The following is a 25,100-nucleotide window of genomic DNA, read 5'->3' as shown; positions in this document are numbered from 1 at the left end:
ACAGTTATGAGTAGTTACATTTATTTTTCATGACATTTAGTTACATGCATAAGTAATATCTGGCCCTTTGAGGACAACCACTATGCTGATGTGGCCTACGGTGAAAATGAGTTTGACGCCCCTGGCCTAAACAGTAAGACCATGATGCAGTTAAAAAAGAAAAAAATGCCTCAAACTAGATGTTTTTTTCATCTTGTGGTTGGTCACTTGAAGTTTTTTCTTATTTATTTTTTTCAATATAAATTGCTGAGTCAAAATCCCTTTTTGGGCTTTTTAAATCCAAACAGCTTCATTTTATTATTTTGTTCCTTATATTTATCATTATTACATTTCATAATATGTTTGTCCAGTCCTGTTTTCAAAGAACCAACATCTGTCTGTCTGTTGTCGGCTAAGTGGAGTAATTTTGACCTGCCTTTATTAGGCTGTGTTTGTGTTTTGTGGGAGATTCTGGCACATTAGCTTCAGGTTCTCTGTTTGATCTTTGTTTTATCTCATGTAAGTACATGGCCGATGGTTACTTTTTATGAACTAAAAAGACTTAAGCTGAGGGTCCTCCAGCTGTGTTTCCTGTGCTTTTCTTCTACCAAAAATAAACAACAGAATGGTGGTAATTAACCCATACTGCCCCTCAGTCAAAATAGTTTGTAGGTACTCAGTCATTTTCTATATAGCGGCTACATGGCTCGCTTGGCTGCATGTAGGGCTAACGGGAAACCAGGGTTTGATTCCCAGGGGGGCAATGAGCTTCATCCAGTGTGGGTCCTTGGGCAAGACCCTTAATGCTGCTGCTTAAGTATGTAGCCACAAGGGGGCCCAAGTCTGGGTCTCCCTGTGCCGGATCCCAGCCCGGATAACATACAGGGTTGTGTCAGGAAGGGCATCTGGCGTTAAAAATCTCTGCCAAAACCATCCCTCCCAATCAGTGAAAGCTTATGCGCTGTGGTGACCCCTGACGGGATGTGCCAAAGGGTGAACAACAACCTTGGTCGCTTTGGATCATGTTCTACTTCAACAGAAAAAAATACAGTTTCCAAAAAGTATTACAGGACTCATGTGATGCATTACAATTTAGATTTAAGGCAATAGATTACTTGTTAGAACAATAAAATGTAAACTGTAATGTTTTACAGATTGGAAGTGATTTGCAAGCTCAAGTCCAGGTTTTGTAGCTGCTTCTATGTGCTACAGCTCTATGCTACATCCTTGATTACTAAAGAGATTTACTTCAGGTGTAAAACAAAAGGTGCATTTTAAACATGAACTATTCTGGTTTATTCTCTCAGTTCTCTAGACATCTGCTTGATATCCTTGTTTGACTAGTTAAAATCATTGTGGTAATGCTGCTGTGGTAGTATCAGCTGTGTCTTTTTAAACGCCCCACATAAAAACAGCTGCAGCTAGTAAAGAAACAGATAAGCACAGCTTTAAGAATGTACTCTTCAGACTCAAAAACATTATTATAGAATGATGATTATCATCTTTTCTGAGATGTTGTTTTCACATTAAGCCCATTCTGAAAAAAAGTATTTTATTTCGTCTGGTTTTCTGACCTCAAAGCAGTTTTAAATTGTAAAAAATATTGCACAAAGCACAACTCATTTTTTATACGAAGACATCAATATTAGTTTTACTTAAAAAGTATTAATTGGCACTTATTGCACCATTAAACATCTGCTGTGATTCCTCAAACTTGCTGCTCTGATAGGAAAACTACAGGAAAGATAAGCGATGACAGAGTAAATCCTGTGATTTACTGCAAAGTTGTTTCTGCACCTCATGGAGAAGTAATTTGACCCTCAAGCCTCATATGTTATCACAGTTATCCTGTGATGTTAACATGAGAAGTGAGGTGATTGTCAAAGCTGACTTTCACAGCAAAGTTCTGATTTCCTTATCTGACCTTTGCTGCTGTGGTCTACTCCATCCATTCCAGTCCAAAAATCTTCTCAAGCACTCGCACTTATTCAAAACCAGTTCTGCCCTCGTGAACCATTCAAAGCACAGAGCTCATGGGTTACCTCAGCATCCAGGTTACACACTAACCCTCATCATCCTCCCTCATTTCATCATCTCTCCCTCCCTGCGTCCTATTCTAATCCTGACCAGCTTGGTGATTCCTTTCCATCCATCTTTCGTGTTTTCAACTTTCATTTTCTTTATGCTTAAATCCACAACTCAAAATTACAATCAGCTCCAAAAAAATTTTTCATGTACAATCATCAAGTTAGGCTTATTTTAACCTGATCTTCAGTTGTTTTTCTCCTCCAGTGTCATTCATTTCTTATAACTGATCTGTTAAAACAAATTTGAGGGCTTTTATAATTTTCTTTAAAGAACAGCAGCTTCTCTGACTTGGTTGTTCTTGAATTTCCCAAATAAATGTATGCATGAAAATCTATTTCTTAATGCTCTGCAGTCTTTAAGTCCTAATGAAGGTTTGTGTGCGTGTCATTGAAGATCCACTCTTATCGAAACTGTGTTTTTGGTGTTTTAAAATGTTCTTGCAGCATTTTTCTCATGATGGAGGACATATATAAAGACAATTAGGATTAAGTTGTGTTTCTGATTATTCCTTTATTCAAATTGTTGTAAATCAGGAGCAGAAGAAAAAATGTCATTTGAAAAAGCTTGTAGTTGGTATGTGAAATCTTTAATCGGCAAGCCACTAGCTCCCTGCTCCGTTCCATTTTGATGCATCTTGCAGACAAATAGATCCATGTACGTCTTCATTTTCCTTTTCTGCGCTGGAATCTGGCTTAAAGCTGTACAGCTGGATAGTTCCAATATTACTCGCCATTGTTGTTGCACATAATATCAGCTTGGAGCTGTGAAGGGCTAGCGGGAGAGAGTGTAAACCAAGAGATGATGAAAATTGAAGGGAAGTGCACTCCACACAAACAGTCCTACTAATAACTCAGGGCCAAATTTCTGATGAACTCCTGCTGCTTTGCAGAAACTGTATATGTCAACGCAGAAACTGTGTCCGAGAAAACGACAGAAGTTAAGAAGAACATAATTAACAAACACAATAGGTTTCTGCATTCAAATTTAAACAATGTGCAATGCATAAAAAAACTCCAAAAGTAAATCTAATTATTTTGCTATTGTTTTTTTTTTTATGAACTGCTGTCTGTAAAATAAAATAAAAACATCACATCTGAATCAAGTTACATGGCTAGTTATGGTCAGACTGTTCACCTCACAGGCATGTTTGAATGTCCCTCAACAGCCGTTTAGTTATTCCATCCTTCCACAGTAGGGTCTTTTGTACTCAGCTCCTTGTTTCCGCAGCTTCAGTAAAACTAATTGATGGCCACAAGTGTGTGTGTGTTTGTGTGGGTTTGACAGCAGCATCTCAGTGTGCATTATCCTCCATCCTGAGAGTTCCCATCACTTCATGTTACATGGGCTCTGAGCCAAAATACCAAATTGTGAGACAAAAGACAGACATGTGAGGACACAAAGATGGCTTTTGTTCAGGAAGGGGATTGTGAGCATGTTTGGATTTTCTTTTCATTGATGTTTGAAGGGAGATGCCACAGAACTGTGTGTAATGTGTCATGATTCATTAAAAATATGAAAACAAAGCTGACCTTGTTCATCCAGCCTTTGTTCAAGCCAGGGGGCGGTGGAGGATGTCGCCTTCTCTGACCAAAGAACTCAGAATTCCAAAACACAGACCTGCTTCCGCTCAGCTCTTTAGCGTTCACTTAGTGACAAGTATATTTTTACATTGCTCTGTTGTTTCCAAGTCATTTAGTTTACTTCATTTTCAATACTCTGAGCCTCTCATTCAGTGAAATTTGCTATAAAAATGAACCTCGCTTGACTTGGGAATGTCACCATTAGTTCAAAGAAACACAAAGTTTTTGGCAGTTTTAGGCTTAAACACCTACAAAAGAAACCAAGTGGCTTTTAATCACAATAATCTCATGTTTTTGTAGATATACAAAAGTTGCTATTTAACTGTTTTTTCCCAACAAAATACAAATCAATCCCAGAAATTAAACTTATAAATTTAATAAAAATACAGATTTTTAAAGCACTTAAAAAAATGAGTTGTGACTTCTCCAACAGGCTTCTTCAGACTTATTTAATTTAAAAGATAATGGGACAACTGTGGCACAGAGGTACAACCTCTAAATGGAACGAGAGGCCGCAAGTTAGGTCTCAGCTTTCCCTTACCATTTTTCCATGTGTCTTTTGCCTAGACAGTGAATCCCACATTGCACCTAGTAGTTTGGCCAACACTTGGGTAATACCTTAACCCTTTTAGACTAAAACAACATAAATCAGATTATTCTGTCATGGAGGAAAGCTGTGCTTACATGCAATAATTTAGGGGTGTATTCGGACTGGAAAAACCCTTTGCTCTGGACTAAGTCCGCTAAATTTGTTGCGGATCGAGTCCTGGTATCAAGACGACGATTCTGTTACGGACCAAAGTTTGTAAACAAAACCATGAAACTAAAGATCTCATCAGTCATTGGCCAGGAACTAGGAGGGCGGGTCAAAACAACAAGAGAAAGACCAACGTGCTCTGCTTTACAATTCTTATCGGGACAGTTACGGTAACTTATTAAAACTTTATAGTTCGATTACTAGTTTTGAACGTGGGGAACAACACTTTTTACTTGTTAAGGCCCGTACACACCGGGACGAATTTCGCGCGCGATATTCGCCGACGTTTAACGCCTCGTCACTAAACAAAGGGCACCAATCTGAGTGTGCACACCGACGCGAAAAACGCCACGCGTCATTTTTTTAAAAACGCCTTGGGTTCATTTTTTTGGTTTGACGCGCCACGTCAAAAACTATACGACCAATAAGAACGGCGCTTTTGTACACGTGTCTGGAGCTTTTGAAGTTACAGTTAAACACAACTTGGGGGCGCTCAAACACAAAACTGCTTTTCTGAGCACACATACCAGCGAAGAAGATAGACGCCAGGTAGCGTCTACACTGCCGCAAAGAAATAATAACGGACATTCTAAAATATCCCCGAAAACGCTCATGGTACATTTTCAGCTCTTGTACCAGTCGATAAAACTACCCATGTTCTTCTCTTCTCTTAACTATGGGATGTCCCCAAAATCTGCGTCTTTTCCGGCGTCTTTCATCATTCAACAGAACAATAATTTCTTCATCGCTGGAACTGGAGCTACTGGTGCTTGAGATATTCATGTTTTCTTTGTATGATTCTGACAAGCACGTAAATACTTGATCTCTTCTCCTGAGTGAAAAGCGAGTTTAATAAGCGTAAAGTTGCGCAGCGCCACCTTGTGTACAGGAGTATTTCTGTTTTACATTAAGGGCCATCTAATGTCAGGGAATGAAATTGCATGTTCGCTCGGCTCATCGTCAATGAAAATCGCCTGGGTGTGAACACAAAAGACGTGTTGAAAAACGCTGGCGAATAACGGCTGGCGAATATTCGTCTCGATGAGTACGGGCCTTTACTTTGGTACGTCGGTGGCATGCTGCTAGCTGGTTACAGGCAAAGACGTTAAAAGTTGTTTTAATGAGCCTGTATTCATCCGACCAAATTTCAGTGAGTTATGCCATTTTTTTAAGAAAATTCTGTCAAGGAACTACAAGGAAGCTTTTAGGGTGACGTCACGATAGCGCCACGTTTAATGAGACACAGAAAAGCATGTAAAGAAGTGTTTTCAGCTTGGTTAAAGTAAATGTTCTAACAAGAAAGGAGATGGACCCTTTCTTTTTTATACTTTCTTTCTTTAATAACACAACAACAGTTCCTTTACATTTGTCTGCGGCTCATCTATCACTACATTCCAACTCTGTTTACAGCCGCTACGCTGGCCGTTCTGGTTCAGTTGCTCCGCTCCGGGAACGTATTGTATTCAGACTGAGAAATCTCAGGGCAAACCGAAGCTCAGTCCGATTGGAAACTAACTGAGACCAGCTCGAAGATGGGTCCAAGAGCAGTTCCTGGACCCGGTTAGAGTCCGCTTGTGTGTGTTTAGACTGAGAATTTAAAACCATTATGGAATAAGCCGAAAGGTGAACAACAGTTTCACTAAAGAACCACCATTCACATAGTGGTGTAATGATTAGAAATGGTTAGAACTGTAACTGCAAGAAGGCTTTTGTTCAAATCCGGGTTGGGTCCACTCTGTGTGGAGTTTCCACGGTCTTCCTCGTGCATGCTTTATAAGGTAATTTGCGACCCTACATTGTCCCATAGCAGTGCGTGTGTGTGTGCGTGTGTGGATGCCATGAACTGGCAACCAGTCCAGGGTGTACCCTTCCGTTGCAATATAGTAGCTGGGATAGGCTCCAGCAACCCCTGTGACCTTGCACAGAGCGAAGTGGGACTAAAGGATGAATGATTAAATCGTTTGGCAGTGATACACGGCTCAACTCTCAAACTAGTTTGCTTTTTTACTCCTCCACCCACTGAAACCCTTTAGAACCACTGATGCAGTTATTAAAACACCTCCTTTTGTCAACACCAGCCGAGATAAAACAAGAAAAATCTTAGGACTGATTTTTATCAGGAAGCTAAACCCTAATCATGACCAGATAAAAGCTCCACTGGGATACTAGTGGGTGGGAAGCTCCTTTGTGTGTTGGATCTTCGGGGTGGGGCAAAGTGTGAACAGATTGTACAAATGAGTTTTTTAGGGCTTGAATTCTGTGTTGAGGCTCTGCTGCTGTGATTTGTTAATCTAATGTTGAAATAGTTGCTCAAGCCCATGACGATGGTTTTGGAACATCTCCACGTTACACACATGCATGTCGCTTTCTTGAACACAAAAAACAAAGGATGGCTAAAATGGTCCTGACACAGGATACTCCAGCAGCGACATGTTTGAGGTACACACCCAGACACGCACGTTTCTCATCACAGCTGTGTAAGAGGAGCACTTGGTAATCTACATGGCAGATGGTCAAAGCTGCTTTGTTGGGACTTGAACTGTCAACCTTCACTCCTGAAAGAAACCTGTGTCTTTAAGCATTCAAGCAACTTCCTCTCATTCCCATCTATCTGTCATTCTGCGACTAGTTTCATTTCCCTCTCCCCTCTTTCAAACTCTTGTCTTTTTCTATCCTATTCACGTTCTTCAAACCCCATTTTTGTCCATTTCTCTGTCCACCATGACCTCTTTTCATCTGCAGTCTGCTAGTATTTTCATCTCACCAGAGGCTCCCTTTCCTCTTGTCATTCTTTCTCTTCTGTATGCATCCTTTGAAGTGTCCTTTATTTGCTTCCTCTCCAGACTCACAGACATTCCATTTAGTCGTTTTGTATCTGCATGTTTTGTATCTTTCATGGGTAGTCTTTTCTTCAATGATCTGTCAGCTCGTTGGTTTTCCATTTTTGGCACGTTTTAATTCATCAGGCAGTTGTGACTGGAGCGGATCGCCCTTGTTCGGTCTGTCATGTTTGCTGTCATGTTTATCAAGACTAGCTTTGCACCAAACTCGATCCGTTTAATTCCAGTAGGAGTTTATCAGTCTACCCTTTGACTGCAAGGGTTGTCCCAAGACTAACTAGCGGGCGTTTATCAGGAGAAAATCCGTCTAAAGCACTTAAATGTTATCTTAAAAGGGTGACAGCTTAGAATTTAACACGTTTTCTTTATCTATAGCAGGAACACTAACTATTCATCCTGACAGTTCCATAAAAGTTATGGCAAACCAAAGTTTTTATAAATAAAGTTTAGATTCAGTTAAGTAAAAAATGTTCTTATATACGTTAGATTTAACGTTTGTCAGCTACTGTGAAAAAACAGTAAGACGTTTTAACAAAGCAACTCCTATTTCTCAGGGATATGGTCATAAATAAAATAGAAAATGAAGTAGAGAACTGAAAAGTTACTGTGTTCAGTAGATGCTCTGATTATTGCTACTAGAAAAAATAATATTTTAAGCTGCTAAGTTTATTTAAAGTGCGCTTTGCTGAGCTTTTTTGTTTTGTTTTGTTTTTGTTTTTTGTCCTTCAATTTCCTCAGAAGCTCCATGGGGCTCAGGTTGTCATGATTTGATTTTGTTGTCTTGTTTTTGGTCCTTGTTCTGTCTTGTTTCTGTTTCCTGTTTTATTTTGAAAGTCTCCTGTCTTGTCTGTTTTCTTGAGTTTTACTTCCTTTGGTCCCCATCAGCCCTGATCGTGTCCACCTGTGTCTTGTCTGCCCTGTCTGTATTTAAGTCTTGTCTCTGCCTTCCTCCTGTGTTGGTCCATTAGTTACCCCTGTTATGGTGTTCATGCCATGTTCCTCGTCCATGTTTCATGCCACGCCAAGTAAGTTTTTGTTTCCTTTGTCATCCTGCTCTGCAGCGCTTTTGTTTGTGGTTGTAATTAAAACCCACTAGCCCTGATCCTTGCCTCCTGCCTCTGCATCTGGGTCCAACCGGCTCTCGAGCCACCTCACCGTGACACAGGTTTTGTCATCACAATATGCAACGGCACTTTTTTTTCTCAAAATTTTCACTCATTTCCACCAGTTTTGCTCTTGTTCCTTTCATTTTTTTTTTCTGTTCTCTTACAGTCTAATTCTTTTTCTTTTCTTCGCCTTTTTTTCCCTGTTTCTTACACCAGGCTTTCTTTTCATGTGTTGCCCCTAATCCAAGTCTGGATTTTTTTACCATCTCCTCGCCTCTCACACATTTACTGTCAGAGCCCTCTTTTCCTGTCACTGCTTCCTCCATCTGCTTCTGGTCTGTGATCCCTCCAGGTCACCATCTGAGAGCCGTTACACGCCGACACGCTACATAAGTGACACGGTGAGACACGCAGATGTCTGCATCAGATACAAAAGCTCTCTTTGTGATATCACACTCCCACAGTCACAATCGCACCCAGTTAACAAACAACTACTGAACAGCTGAATAGATGCAGATGTTAATCTGGAAGGCATAGCTCTAAAAACCAGCCACGCACGTTTACATCTTCTACTCACCAGCCATAACATCCACACTATTTGCGTATCCAAAATGCAGTGAAGATATCAGAGAAAATGTTTTGTTCCTCATCACAGAATACATTTTAAATCATGAGGTTTGCCTTAGCAGCCCTGAATTCAAGTGAAAGGGAGTGAGAAACTATTACCTGATTCTGACGGGAAATGCTTGTCCTCTCCAATGATCCGATCACAGACCTTAGTTTGTCTTTCAACTCTAAACATCTGTACAAGTTACACAGATCAGACCAGCTCAGTGGCCTTGGGGTAGAGTGTCCTGAAACTAGAAAGTTGTGAGTTCAAATCCACGGCCAAGTCATACCAAAGACTAAAAATGGGGCCCAATGGGGCCCCGCCGTGCTTGACACTCTGCATTAAGGGGTGGATTGGGATGTAAAGTATCAAATGGTTCCTGAGCATGTTGCGTCTGCAGCTCACCGCTCCCCCGGGGGATGGGTCAAATCAGGACAACAAATTTCACACTCCTAGGTGCGTGACAGATAATGGGACTTTAACTTTAGATTTAGATGTAGAATGGGGAATTCAGACTAACTCCACAAACTGATGCTACGTTCACACAGAGCACAGAAACGTGCGTTCAAGCAACCCCTTCCAATGAAAGGTCTATTTAAACCTGCATATGTGCACATTTTGGGCTTCCGCATTCCAAAGTCTTGTGTTCACGTGTTGCCATGCAAGATTAAATTTGTTTTCAGGCTCTAAAACGAGCAGCGCATTTAAAGTTAAACCAGTTGAGCTTTGACCAATCAGGGACCCCGATTTGGTAGTGACGTTTAAGTAGCGTCCTTTTCAATACACTGTTTTAAAAGTGATCATGAAGGAGAAATTCATTTGTGCTCTTTGTGCCCAACTTGAGTTATACGACGCCAAGTTTTTCATATTATTGGAATAGAGCTGTAACTAAAGTTATAGAAACTAAACAGCAGCCAGCGTGTAGCAATATTTTGTTAAAATTACTATTAGATTGATTTATGTCTGTTTACCCGAGACACATTTAAAAAATAGAATTTTAGGAATGTGTATGATACATGAGCTGCTGTTCTGTTTAATTCAGCAGCTGAAGTCAATAAAGGGCCCCATCAGTCATCTATATCATATTTCTTATCATTCCAAAATTTTCTTTTCTTTCATAAATCTGTCCGGGCCATTTTCCTGTATCATAAACTTTCTAAACTCCAGATTGTTGGCTTCAGAAGAACATGTAAAGACATCCTTGACCGTATCTTTTATTTTAAACAGACATTTGAAACTTAAGCTCATGTCAAAAATGACTGACACATTAAGCCTTCTCTGCCTCCTAACAACAGTTCAAAGCATGCCAGACGGCCAGCAAATAACATTTTGTGTGTTTTTTTCTTCTTTTGTTCATTTTCTCCTTTTTTTCTGATCTGGATTTTAAATCTGACGGTGGCCTGGGAGCACTTTGAGCTGAACTTGAGAAAAGCAAGGCGCTATGAATGAGCCATTACATGATCCATGACAGAGAAGATGGATGGAGATGGATGGAGGACAGACAAAGAAAAGAGCTGAAAGATGACAGGGGGAGAGACGCCCTACATTCCTGGAGTTCTGGCGTCTTCAGCTGACTCCTGGTGACGCTTTAACCCGTTCGGCCTGAGAATAACCAACACCCATCCCTGTATGCATCTCGGCAGCAGCAACTGGGAAAACAAACTCATTAATTCATAGACTGTATGCAAAAACAAACACTCTGGAAAGCCCTGCATTCTGATTTAAAAAAAGGGCACGTTTGTGTTTCTAAGTTCCCCCCTCCCACCCTCACGGAGGGCAAGTGAATATGGTCTCAGACAGACGGTTTGTGTCTAAAGTCTAAGAAGAGATGATGTTGGAGATTAAAAAGTGGAGAGAAACAAAAAAAAAAACTCAATTTAGAAACAAAGCAGAAGAGAAATGCATGATGGGAGGTTTGAAGTTCCACAGCAAAACTCTCTAAATTTGTTGTTATAATTCACAATTACCGCTTTTTTTAATCAGATTTAAGAAAAAGTGTTTGTCAAAGTTTTAAACGAATTACTTTTTATCTTAGATGCTTGTCTGAGATAAAAACGGTCTTCTTCCTGTCTTTAACTTACTAATAAATAAAAATGAGATAATGACAGCTTTTCCTGTCACTAAATTACCTCCTCCTGAGAGGGCAAACACCCTCTGGGCTTTGGACGACTACAATGGAAAAAAGCTGATGGAGGAGATCCATCCAAAGAGAGAGAAAGAAGAACTTAATACTGAGATTTGACAAATTAGAACAAAAGTAAATACATGTTAAGAAATAGGAAGGGATTTACTCAAAGACAAAAAAAGGGCTTGAATCTAGAGGGAAATTACATATAAGAGGGTGTAGTGTGGGGTCAAACTGGAGGTCACTGAGACAGGAAACACAAACCTAGATCCTCACTAATGAGAATTTAAGAAGCTTGGTTCTTCCCACAGTGCTCCTAATGCAGGGGCTGAAGGCCTCTGATCACACAGAAGAAATGAGGGATTTATATCAATCTGTTAAAATACTTTTTATGTAATTATGATTTCACTGTGCAGCCAGACCTCCAACAGCTTCGTTCAACCGTTTCTCATCTGCCTCCTCACTCTCACCTGGTCTGAGCTTTTTTTCTGCATGTTGCTGCTGCTCATCCTAAACACGGTCCAGCACTGTTATTTCAAGTTTTCTGCCTAATTTTTCCGATTACATTTGTATCTTTGGATTTTGAGTTTTGCCTCACCGAAATGAGCAACTGGAATGTATTTTGATATGTATCACATCTTGGATTTCCCCCTCAACCATTGACTGTATATGAGAACTGGGACCCCCCCCCCCCCCCCCCCCTGGCGTTCCAACCAGGAAGTACCTGCTGGCTCCGAGAAACTAAAATCCAGTCTACTTCTATTGCCAGATATACAACTATTACTAAGTCATTTTATTTGTCAGAATAACCATTCTTACCTTTTTTTTATTTAACATGTTATTGCTAATCCATTTTCTTTCATATTTTTGTTCTGTAGTGTTGGCTTGGTGAGAGTGGTTGCCATAGAAACAATGACTCCGACCGATTTGGGCCAATCACTGCTTACTGATATCATCTGGCTCCAACAAATATCATGAGAAAATGGCGACTGACTTGACTTCATTTCATTGGAGCAGGAAGAAAACCATGTTCTATGGATGACATCACTCTCACTCAATCGAGTTCTCTTATACAGTGAATGCTTTTAACTACTAGTTAAGGCTCCCATCCATCCCCCCAACACACACAGAACTTTTATAATGATCTAAGTCAACAAACAACAGCAATTAAATTAATTCACAGAATAAATTGATAAAAGTGAGCATTTACTTAAACCATTAAGGAGCAGCTGTCTACTGTATCTGCTATTTTAAAACATTTATTTTGTCATTTCTGCAATACTTTCTGCTGCTTGTGGTCCATTCCAGCTTCTGTCTCTTTAAGGCCCCCCACCTGCGAAGCTCAGCATGCTCTGATTTGTTAAAAATGTGCTAGGCAGCTGCTTATTCTTTGTATGAGAAGTGCCAAACAAGCTGCTAATCAGACATTGTGCAAATTTGTTTCACAGAAATGTACACAAAGAACAGATGAAACTGGACCACAAAGAGGCTTTTCAAACCCTCAAAGGGTCTCTTTGCAAGGAAATTTATCTCCTCAGACATGGACATAGGGCTGCACCACCGACATGTGGACAAGAGGACAAAACCCGAAAACACTGTTTCACATTTGTTTGAATCGAAAAGTGTTGGAGTTTTATGATCAGCTCATCTGTATTTCAGGAACAGACATTTAGTTGGAGCTTGGAAAAAAGAGAAGGATGCTTAATTACAATCTTACACTTTTCATGCGTTTATCCTTCCTCTGCATTGTCTTTGTAAATTGTTTAGTTTCCACTTTCTCTTTCCCAGTCGAATAGCATTTGTTTCCAGTCAAAGTCAAAAGGAAAACCAACAAGCCCAGTTGTTGACTATTCTTTTGTAATTTCAACTGGAGGAAATCCTGTGTGATATGGGGATTGATGCTAACTATAAACTATCCAAGCTGAAAGAATCGAAACAATGTGCGCAGCTTGTAGTCTGTATCCCTTAAACACACTTTACAGGCTTGTTATCTTTAAATCTGAGTGAGTCATAGCCTACAAGTGGGTTCAGATCAGCAGATTATGTGACAAGCACACCTGCGAGATTATTGAACCAAATGTCAACAATCATCCAGTAAAATAACACAAATGAATACAGAGAGAAAACAGCCAAACCACAGGAATGCGAGACCCTAAAAAGATGGGATTTAATCTAAGGAGCGCACGAAAACCACGCACCTTCCTGTGCTGCACAATGAGGAGTGATTCCTTGCCTCCAGTGCTCATAACATTTTAACAGTTGCAATGATAATGCTGCGTGCTTCCAAAGCATTTCGTCGCGGTTGCCGGTTCTAATAAAGGTTTTCTAAGGAGGCGGTGGCAGCCCGGAGTATCTGACCGCAGAAGGATGAAGCTCCGCCAGAATCTCCTCTGGCTGCGCTCCCTGCCTGCGCTGCGGAGCATGTGCGCCTGCTGGAACGCATAAACCCCCGAAACAGTAGCCAAATAACGAGTCCGATTAAACGCTTCCAGCTCAGACCACCACGACGAGAAAAAATGCCCAAATAAAAGAAGGAGCGGGATGTTAAGGTGAGGTGTGAGAAGAAAACCTCGCGGAGAAAAGAAAACTTAAAGGCTCCAGAGTCTTCTGGGAAACCTTGGATAAGTGTTTCTCGTTTCACAGGCAAAACTGTAAATGGATTCCACCTGCCAGAGCAGAATAAGCGGTAAAGAGCATCAGGGGGTCACATGGTTACCTTTGTAGGTCAGTCTCAGCCTCGGAACGCTGGTCCTGGTCGCAGAGACGGTGGTGATGAGCAGAGCAATGATTAACATGTTGAGGAGGAAATGTATAAATCCCTTCTTCTGAGAGGATTTTCTCCTGATAAGGAATGAAGCAATTTGGAATTTAATAAGGCAAATTAAACATGAGTAAACAAACTTGACTTTTCAGACTGTCTGCGCTCAAATCAGCTGCGCTCAGCCAGGACTCTGTGAGGCTGATGGTCTCTCCGCGCACTCTGTGCCGCTGCGGGGAGATTAACTGACTCGTTTAAGCGGCTTCAGGAGTTCACTTTCAGCAGCAGCAGCCCAACAGAAGTCTGACACAGACGGAGAGAGCGATACCACGCCTTTACGCAGAGAGGGAGAGAGAGAGAGAGAGGCGCAGCTCCTCCTTTACGCACGGCTGCAGCGCTCTCTAGACAGGACGAGCGCATCCACAGATGACTCACAAAGTTGTGACAGGTTGTGTCAAAGTGGAAACCGGGTCACTTGGTGGAATACTTGAATCATAAATCATAAATTTTATGATTTTAAAATGGTAATTGATTCCAAATATCAAGATTGTATATCCAATTCACTCCTGATTACTCTCAATGAAAAGAACACAAAATTCGACATATATATCGTTTAACTTGTTGCAAAAATAGGTTTAGGAGCCATAAATTACCATAGTTATAAATAGGGCGCGTGACTGAGAGGAAAGTACTGACATTTATTAAAGAAACTTTAAGTAAGTTTGGAACAAAAGAGACATGAGAGCTTCTTTACTATTTTTTCATTTCTATCTTAGCTGTTTTGCACTTCCTTGTTTTTTTTTAACTAATTTCATGAACAGTTTCTATTTATTTTAATGCATAATCTGTACAGTGTTTGTGTTTGGGGGGCTTTTATTATGATCTTTTTTCCTTTTTTGTTACTGTTATGTTTTATGTAAAGCACTTTAAGGTGTTTTGCAACAGAAAAAGTACTTTAAGTTAGGATCAATGTTGAGCCTTTTTTGTCAGCAGCACCACACATCTTGTGGTGTATTTGGAGGTGTAATGTGAATAAGTAATCAAATGCAGTCCTTTTACAGTATTTTGTTTTTGTTGATTTGTCTGTGCCTACTTGTGTGTTTTTCTGTTTCAGTTTTGCCAATTTCTGCCAAGAAACACCTGTCTGTAGCTTTTTTGTGTTGCACATTCAGTTTTAAAGTCACAGTGATAAGAAGAAAAGAGGACATTAGATAAAGTGCAATAAAATCAAGGCTTTTAGTTCCATGAGTTGGTAACCCTTTTTAGTGAATGATAAATGACAATTATTTTGATAAGTAGAAAAAACGATTTGGCGTCTAAACAAATCTTTCTCCATAGGTAAACTTTTTCCCAGCTGGCCTTCTTTGACCCTCTAGTACCATTGTTCCATCTTTCTTAGTTTAATTAAGTTGTGGGGTACCTTCTCAATGACCCCCTCCCATAAGCATCCATTCACATTCAAGCCTATGAGTGCACACAGGGGTCACAGCCATTCAAGGTGTCAGTGTTACTGTGAGCCCCTGTCTTGGGAACACTTGTTTGCTGCGGGAAATAGACTCCCATACACGGTTCATGCTGGCTGAGAAGCAGAGGGTGGGAACGAAGAGAGCTGGTGGGAACGTTGGGTGTTTTGAACGACAATTCATCCCATATAGTAGCTGCGGTGAGAAACTTTTGTCCTGCCGAGGCTCTGTTTGTTCTCCTGAGAGCTTGTCATGTCATGGTGAATCTGTAGGGTCACCAAGACAAGCTTCATAAGCAAACAACAAACGAAAAGCCTTTTTTTCCTACAAATGTTCATGAATGTAAACATGTGTCTCTGCAGACAGTGTGTAACTTGCATCTCATTCCAGTGTGGAGCTGAAATTAAGATCTTGTTTCAAATAAATACAGAATGTACAAAGGTTTTAGTTTGAAATACGCTTTTTGAACTTCCTTGTGTATTTTAATTTGTATTTTTTGAAGACAAACAGATGAAATTCTTTGAGTTGCTGTTGAAAAGAACATATGAACCACTCTGATTCTTCTTTGCACCATGAAGCAATTCAGCCGCTAGACAGTAAAAGTTATGGAAGTTATATACGTCCTTGCATGTGCATTCATGGTCCACTGACACAGGAATGCCTATAACACGCTAATGTACTAAAGCAACTCTGCTACACACTAAAGAGTTTTGTAACAAGTGAATAACACTTCAAAGGACTTTCTCCATCTGCAGCCAACTTTCACTGACATTATTCTGATGTCAGTGTGAAGTGCTCTCAGGACTGGACAGCACTTGTCTGACTCTTTGAAGGACAATCAGATGTGGAAAATGCAGCAGAAGAGGCCACATGCAGGCCAAAAGCCTAAAATCTGAACTCATTTCTCGTCATGTTTATGCAAACTGAATTATTTTTGTTCCGTTTAACATTTTTTAGCTCTGGTCCTAAATTCCTAATTGTCATCACACATTATAGATAACTCTCATGGGCTTCTCAAGCCTTTATAACTTGCTTTTGAACTCCCCCCCAAAAAAATGTTTTGTGCCTCAACATCCCAACTTCCAATGATGCTCTTAGCATTTTTTCAAATCTGTGCACCGTACAGATTAAGATCAAATTTGACCCCTCCTGGTGTCAGAATGGATTAAATGTCAGACTGTTTGCTTCATGCTGACATGGCGTCACATTGAAAAATCAGGCTACAGCTCTTTGAGTGAGGATTGGGAATGGCAGGGCAGAGGTTCATGAATTTACAATGCGGGAGGGGGGGGGGGCACAAGGATGAAAGGGAAACCGTTTCAAGGCACAAGGCAAGAGGGCAGCTAGTGTGCTCACACAGGCGCCTCAAGGTTAATAATTGTTTCATCTCCGCTGGCATATAGGAGCAAAAAGCCTCAAAATGGAGTTGACCTGGGAGGAAACCTGACTCAAAGTGACTCAAAGGTAAGGCGTGACTAAAGCAGAATCAAACACATGTCCACTCTGTTGCTAAAGTCAAACAAATATAGAAGAAACATACTAGAAACAGTCCAAACAAGCAACAATGCCAAAAAATAAAAGATTAGCTTTTTTCTTTAAATCAAGCTAAGTAATGAAACTGAGGACAAATCAAGACGGTCTGGTTTAATGCATGCAAACTGCTGTAACAGTGAACCTACCATGCTTAAAATTTAAAACACTTTTTAAAGAAATTCTCTACTAATCTATTTGATCCCATTTACATTTTATTCAGGGTCAGGGGGTTCAAGGTATGCTGTAATTTGCTATGGGTAATTATGGTTTAATCACAGATTGATGAAGGTAGATTTGGCAGAGGTAGAGTAATATTTGGTAGAGCACAAGTTCCGTGCAATTCTCCTGAGTTTTGTGCAAGTCTACAGGAGCACCTTGCAGAAAAACACATCAGTCAAATTTGTAAAGCATTCTTTAAATGAAACCTCTTGTTTTAAGGTAGAAGAGAAATTATATGTCTTCAATTCCATAAAGGATTTTGAATCAGTTTAACAAAAATGGGAATTTTGACCGTTCTGTTGACCGTTGACATTTTTAGTAGCGTTCTGTCTTAGTGCAAAAAATTTAAAATCAGGAGAGTATTTTTTGCTGGGGGTGAAAGTGGCAGAATCATGTTCCCATACATTTTAGCAGAAGTGCATTCCTGGATCTGAACATGTCAAGTCCTTTATTTAACCTGTGAAGTTAAACATAAGCACAGCTGAGATTCATGTTTCCTTCTCTTTCATTCAAGAGTATGTTTGCAGCGGAGGTTAAAGAAACAAAACAAGTGATGTTTCTTTCGTGGGCATTGGTTTGTCCTGGCTCTCAACCACAGGCTGTGATGTGGTCATGCCCTAACCCCCACAGGACCCACTGGATTGGTTTTAGAAGCAGAGCACTTCAGTGGGATTTTTCTTCTGAGTGGATTCGGATCATGGATGGAAATGTCTTTGCAAACTGTCCAGCCTTATTTCATGTCCTGACTCCTCTTCTGTTTCACTTTTTTCATGCAGACAAATGTTTGTAATTTTTGTACAAACATTTCAAAGATAACTCTGGGGTTGACCGTGTTTGTTCCCCCACAAACAGGACTGCACTTTTCTGATAGATGAAAGACAAAAAAGACTTACGCTCCTCACTTCTCATGACATCATTTCTTTATCCACAGTCAAGGGGCTGAGAACAGTCACAGCACTGGTGCCCAGCAGGTGATGCTGTTTTTGTCTCGTTTTTTTCCAGCATTTGTAGACTTCCTACAGATAGAAAAGCAAAAACAACCAATTATAGAAAGTCTCAGTTTGTGCCAGGTTTGCTGAATCATCGTTATTTATCAGAACAAATCGGTTTGCTTGCAGTATTTCTGAAGCTAAATCAGATTCCCTCTTACCCCAGTTTCCTGTCAGATCAATCTGCTCTGTACAAAGATCTGGGATTCTTGTGGCTCGTGCTCCCAATACTTTGCTCTACCGAAAATAGGCTTTTTGGTGGAGCAAAGTAGCAGTTGTGGTGATGATTGACAAGAATCGAACCATGAAACGTTTCTACGGTGGCCGAGAGGTGCAAGACACGCTTACAATTAAGATACAGCAACAGCAAATCCCAGTACAAATGAACAAATCACGAAACACAACAGCAAATCATGAAACAAAACAGCAAATCACGAAACACAACAGCAAATCACGAAACACAACAGCAAATCACGAAACACAACAGCAAATACTGAAACACAACAGCAAATCACGAAACACAACAGCAAGAACTGAAACACAACAGCAAGAACTGAAACACAACAGCAAGAACTGAAACACAACAGCAAATACTGAAACACAACAGCAAATCACGAAACACAACAGCAAATACTGAAACACAACAGCAAATCACGAAACACAACAGCAAATACTGAAACACAACAGCAAATACTGAAACACAACAGCAAATCACGAAACACAACAGCAAATACTGAAACACAACAGCAAATCACGAAACACAACAGCAAATACTGAAACACAACAGCAAATCACGAAACACAACAGCAAATCATGAAACAAAACAGCAAATCACGAAACACAACAGCAAATACTGAAACACAACAGCAAATCACGAAACACAACAGCAAATACCGAAACACAACAGCAAATCACGAAACACAACAGCAAATAATGAAACACAACAGCAAATCACGAAACACGACAGCAAATACTGAAACACAACAGCAAATCACGAAACACAACAGCAAATACTGAAACACAACAGCAAATCACGAAACACAACAGCAAATAATGAAACACAACAGCAAATCATGAAAATTACAGAGTCCTGAAACAAATACCGAATTACAAAAAAATAACCCTGTTACAAATGACCAAAACCAGAAACACAACAATGAAAGCGGAGACATGGCTTCTAACAGAAATGGACGTTATGTAAAACTAATTGTGTATGATTTTTTAAATGTTATTAATTACTGTTTTCTTTATGTGGACATTTTAAAAACATGAAACAGTCCTGAAGCATTCTTGCTAGAGTGGTCTTAAAGGAGAGGGAATACCCTTAATACCGGTAAAGCAAAAACTTTACCTTGTTAAACGTTGTTGTAATTTTTATTGTAGTAATACAATTGAAGAAATGCTTTTGGACTATCTCATGTATTGAAAATGTCCACATAAAAAAGACAGTAATAAGGAAATGTAAAAAATAATACACAATTAGTTTTATATTACGTCACTTCCGGGATCCAGGACGTTCCGTTTCAGTTAGACGCCGTTTCTCCGCTTTCCTTGTTGTGTTTCTGGATTTGTTCATTTGTATCGAGATTGTTTTTGTAATTCAGTATTTGTTAGTTTTCACCCAAAATTGCATTTGTATTTCAGGACTCTGTCATTTGTTCCGTGGTTTGCTGTTGTGTTTCAGTATTTGTTAATTTGTTCCGAGATTGTTACTAGTGCTTTGTGATTTATTAGTTTGGGATTTATTGTTGGTTGTGTCCTAAATATAAATGTCTCTTGCACCTCCCGGCCACCGTAGGTTTCATGATTTGCTGTTGTGTTTCAGTATTTGCTGTTGTGTTTCGTGATTTGCTGTTGTGTTTTGTGATTTGCTGTTTTGATTCATGATTTTCTGTTGTGTTTCATTATTTGCTGTTGTGTTTCATGATTTGCTGTTGTGTTTCGTGATTTGTTCATTTGTACTGGGATTTGCTGTTGCTGGATCTTAAATGTAAGCGTGTCTTGCACCTCTCGGCCACCGTACTACTCCATCAGATGTTGTAGCATAAATGAGAACTCCTGTTGATCAACAACTGTGTGAACGAATTGAAACAAAATAGTCACACCCATTTTTTTTCTTTAAAAAAAAAAAATATGTTGATAGAAAATTAGAATTGTTACACACGTTGTGGTAACAGCATCTTTAAAAAAAAGTGTCATTACGTCTTGCTGTTACAATTTGAATGAATGAGTCTTGGCCTTGTTAGCATGGCGTTGCTAACACTGGTGTTGGATGGTGTAGTGGAAAACAACAAGTTAGCCTTGCTTATATTTGAGCCAATCCAATCCCAAAAAAACTCATCAACTGAAGATCCTTTGAACTTTTGAAGAAGAGTTCCTGTTCAGCAAATAGGAAAATATTATTATTATTTGGTTGTTGTCTGTTTTTGTGGGTGACACGCAGGCACGCTGCCAAGAACGCTTCGGTTGACGTCATGAAATGGGCTATTTCTGCAACACGTCTGTGGGGTCAAAGCTCATGTAAGCATGCTACTAATAACTTACTCAATTCAGAATGACCTTTTTTCAGAATTTAGTTTCAAATTAACTTTGTTTTTAAGTAAAAATGATCTCCTCTTTTGATTTGTCTATTTTGCTGAAGACACTCATTGTTATATCATGCAGAGAGTCTTCATTTTATCCGTTATACTTTGCACCTTGTTGTTAGTCTCTCTGTATTTAATGCGTTTCTCGTGTGAATCTGAGCTCAGAATGAGCAGCTTCTCACCTGAATCCCCCAAACAAACAATCAACCAGCTGCTCATGACCATCAGTCTTCAAGATGACTCATTTGAACCTGACCTCCTTCTCAAACATTGTTGTTGTTGTTTTTTTTATTTCTCCTAGTTTGGCCTTCTGGACATCTCATTCCAGCCCTGTTTGTGCTCCCATCAAGTTTTGAAGACACTTTGTTCAAACCTTGAGAACAATGTTTGTGTCTTTTTTTTTTTAGTTGACATTCTTCTTTGCATCATCAGTTCTTGAGTTTTCAGAGCAAAGATGGAGAATTCTCTCTCACATAGTTCATTTTCTCTCATTTGCTCTGATGATGCAGACGGAAACAAATCTGGACCTAAAAGCATGACTAAAATGATGTTCAGGTTTTTGTTGTCCGGCTGAGAATCAGGGGGAGACAGTGGTCAACAAGAAAGCTTACTGTAGTTCAAACATCATATTTGAAATACTTTATTGTAATATTATGGTTTATTTGAGTTTGATTTGGGTCAAATGTGTTTTGTATGGACAGAAAAGCTGGTTAGTTGTATAATAACACTGAGAAACATCATGTAGAAAGTCATTGAATGCAAACACCTGATAACTGAGATGATTGCTCAAAAACTAACTTTCATGAACTGTTTTGGTTTTTGGTGGTGGAGGACAAAAAGAACTTTAATGTGTGCCAAAAGCCAGATTGTTCTTTCAATTGTTTTGCTAATTTTTTGTGAGTCTTAAGTTTTTTTTAAATGTTCTATGAAAATGTAATCCTTTTTTTTAAGTCAGAGGGGGAATTTTATTTGAAAAAAGGGATGAAAGAATATTCATTCAACAATGCAAGTCTTTTGAAGCCTCTCCAAGAAGCGTACAGTTACTTGTAACTTAAACTTTGTGGTTTACTGGATTTGAAATTGACCGTCTAACTAAAGCCGCGGATCACTGATTCAATCCCCATCTGGCCTCGACACTACAGGGGAGGCCTGGTGTGGATGCACATCATTCCCTGCTTGTAGTGTTTCGCTGCGGCTGTTTAGCATTACAGGAAAAACACGTTGAGGAGGTGATTCGATATAAGTTTGTAACAGAGACAGCTGTGGCTTTAAGGCTGAAAAGGTGGCTTAAAGCCAAAAGCCAACGTTTTGTGTCGACATCGTTGTACATGAAGGGAAAAGTAAAGCAGCTGCAGGGGACTTGCAGCTCTTTAATCTTTTAAAACCTTGATATTTTACTTAATCATATGTTTGCACTTTAATTATAAGAAAAAAATTACCTTGCCCAAACAAGATAATTTGTTATAAATAGTTGTTTTAAGGCCTGAAATTATATTTTTAAATCGTTATTTTTAAATTTGGATTTCTACGGTCTGACTTGGAAACACCAACTGTTTTTTGCAAAACAGCTAAATGCATCTGATCACTTTTTGTTCTGTTCTTTATTTGGTTAAGATGCTTTTACAAAGATAGCTGGAGTTTGTTTATGTGTTTTCAAAAGAAAACAAAAAAAGTTGCAATATATCATTCATCTCTCCATCTTTTCCTGCTTAATCGAAGCCGTGTCACAGGGGCAGTAAAGAGGCCCAGACCTCCCTCTCCACAGAAACCCAAAGGTGAGCTGAGAAACATTGTCCCTCCAGTTTGTCCTGTAAACATCTCGACAGCCTCCTCTCGGTGGGACATAACACCTCTCCAGGGATACGTCCAGGAGACTGGCTCTTCATCTGGTCTCTCTTAAGGTGAAGGAGCAGTGTTTCTACTTCTAACTTCTCCCGGATGACAGAGCTCCTTGTCCTATGTCCATAGGGGAGCCCCCAACCAGCCTGCAGAGGAAACTCATTTCAGCTACTTTTTTCCGGGATCGTATCCTTTTCGGTCATGACCCACAGCTCATAAACACAGGTGAGGGTAGAAATATAGTTTGACCAGTAAATGCAGGACTGTGCCTTTCAGCTCAGCTTCTTCTTTACTATAGGGACCAATACAGCAACTGCATTACTGCAGCCGCATTCCATGACTCATGAAGACCCCAGGATACTTAAAGTCTTCTGTGTGAGGAAAGAGTTCTCCACCAACCAAGAGAGAGCAAACCATCATCCATTTCCATGGCCTTCAACCTGGAGGTATTAATTATAATTCCAGCTGCTTCACACTCAACTGCCTCAGTGGACACTGAAGCACCTGCTGAAGCCAAAAAAACATCTGCAAAAAGCAGAGTGGGGTCCCTAAACCAGACTCCCTCCAGCTCCTTAACTGCACCCAGAAATTGAATCCAAAAAAATAAAATAATGAACAGTACCAGTGACACAGTGCATCCCTGCCTGTGTCTAACATGCACTGGAAACAGGTTCAACCTACAGTTAGTACCAACCAAACTCCTGATCTGGTTGTACAGATTGAGAGCACTTCACAGATTTTTTGAAAATGTGTTTACTCAAACATTGTTTTTTTCAGTATTGGAAGTTTTTAAACCCTTTTGGTACATTTACGTTGAGTATCTTGTTTAATTGTGTTCTTTCAAAAACCATAAAACAGCATGATAAGGTGATTTAATGGCAAAATGTGAGCCAACTGCAGAAACCTACACCCTTTTTTGTGTGAAATCTCATTTGCTTCTGTGTTTCCAGTAAAAAAAAAAACATTCTGTTCCAAAATTGTTTTCTTTTTTATTTTAAGGTGTCAACAGTTTGGAAAAGGAAAATCACTTATCGTGTTAGCATGCAGTCACACATGAACAGAGTGAAACATTTACATGGCAGCCATGCTAAGTGCCTTGGTGATGGACAAAGTACTCAGTGTGTTTTCAAAGTCTTTTATTTTGGAGGCCAGAAAAACTCCTACAGCAGAACAGCTAAATTGTTAATCTCAGCACATCAAAAAAAAAAAAAAAAAAAAAAAAGAAAAAAAAATGAAGAAAACAAAACAAACTTAGTCTATAACAAAACTTACCACAAATGTGCAACGTGTGTGGTGGTTCTAGCTAAGAGTTGGGCAAACCTTTTGAAGCGTGGGTCACAAAGGGTTCTAAAATTTGATAGAAGAGCCGGACCAGAAGAAGATGCATGAAGAGTTTTGTGTGATCCACCTCATAGGGAAAAAAACAAAAAAAACAAGGAATCTGGACAAAAATATGCTCATTTTAATTGAAAATTAGGAGATATATATATTAAAACAGAACATTTTAGAATTAATGAAACTAGTAAGGATTATCAATATAATGTATTCCAGTTTGAGATGAAATCGTTTAATGGGCCGCATGTGGCCATATTTTGCCTCTGATATACCTCAATGTTTAGCAGGAAACAGCTAGATCTCCTTTTACAAAAAAAAACTGTTCCTTAAAAAAATTACCATAATGCAAATAAAATCTAAAAGTACTTTAAGATGTCACACAAAGAAAAAAGGGAGTGATAATGAAGTCAAATAAGGATGATGCAAGGCCACAACTCATCATTTCTTTTTATGTAAACACAGACACAATAGAGGACTAACATTTTTCACTCAACAGGGAAGCCAATTTAGACTGAGCAACAGAAGATAGGTTTTTGGAAATTCTCGCTTAAAGAAGAACACAGAGAGAAAAAACATTCCTCTCCTTTTGCTTTAATCATTTTTATGAAAATACGCCGTTTTTTCTGGTGCACATCAGAAGTATAACAACTGTTTCAAGCTTCTGAACGATAATCAAGAAATAATATTAATTTGCCTCAGCTTAATGATAAAAATGTGATTACAGTTTTTGTTTCTTTATTGTTTCTTTTAAATATATTTTTATTATTTAATCTTTTTCAGGCAAAGGGTTCTGTTTTTTCATATCCGAAAATGTTTGCCCAGAAGAAATTAAAGTTAAGCCAAGAAATCAGAGCAAGGATGAACTGCAATAAGACTTTGCAACGACTGAAATTGAATCCATCGGTTGAGAAAGATCCTTTTGCAGCTGAGGCCAGCATGACACAGCCATTGGATGTTGAGACACATACTTAAAAACAAAGCAGTCTGTGTTTGGGATTTTTTTTTTTTTACATATGTCTTGAGTATTTTATAATTTGTGAATATATTACCCCTTCGTGTTGTTCAATGTATTTCAAAAGATAATTTAGAGCTCTGTTTGACAACATTCTGCTCTTCTGTCTAGCTTATTTCATTTGGCGCACACAAAAAACATCATTTGGAAAATATTCCTTCCTGCAGCCAAGCAGTGGAGTGGACAGATGTTTGGATGTGCTGCATTCAGGAGGTGAACAATAACAGCTTAGGTAAAAAGAGGCAAAGAAAAGACTTGAACCAAAGAAAAGGATGCAAGGAG

General features: G+C 39.4%; 1 protein-coding gene across 2 annotated transcripts in view; it reads right to left on the bottom strand.

Moving 5' to 3' along the window:
• sema3bl (sema domain, immunoglobulin domain (Ig), short basic domain, secreted, (semaphorin) 3bl) overlaps nucleotides 1–18,063 on the bottom strand; it is a 64,971-nt gene extending 46,908 nt beyond the window's left edge. The window contains exon 1 of one of the 2 annotated variants that reach the window (XM_078949554.1): nucleotides 17,952–18,063. In XM_078949554.1, the coding sequence (XP_078805680.1) occupies nucleotides 17,952–17,967 (16 nt within the window). In that variant the 5' untranslated portion in view covers nucleotides 17,968–18,063. Of the gene's footprint in view, nucleotides 1–13,801; nucleotides 14,152–17,951 lie in introns of those variants that run through there. The other variant, XM_011476847.4, reaches the window with a different exon arrangement.
• Nucleotides 18,064–25,100: the final 7,037 nt, after the last annotated feature.

This window comes from Oryzias latipes, chromosome 7 (assembly GCF_053564925.1).
Source record: "Oryzias latipes strain Hd-rR chromosome 7, Olatipes_Hd-rR_3.1".
In the NCBI taxonomy this organism is placed as follows: Eukaryota; Metazoa; Chordata; class Actinopteri; order Beloniformes; family Adrianichthyidae; genus Oryzias; species Oryzias latipes.
Note: the sequence above shows the minus strand (reverse complement) of the source record. Positions and strands in the feature narration are given on the sequence as shown.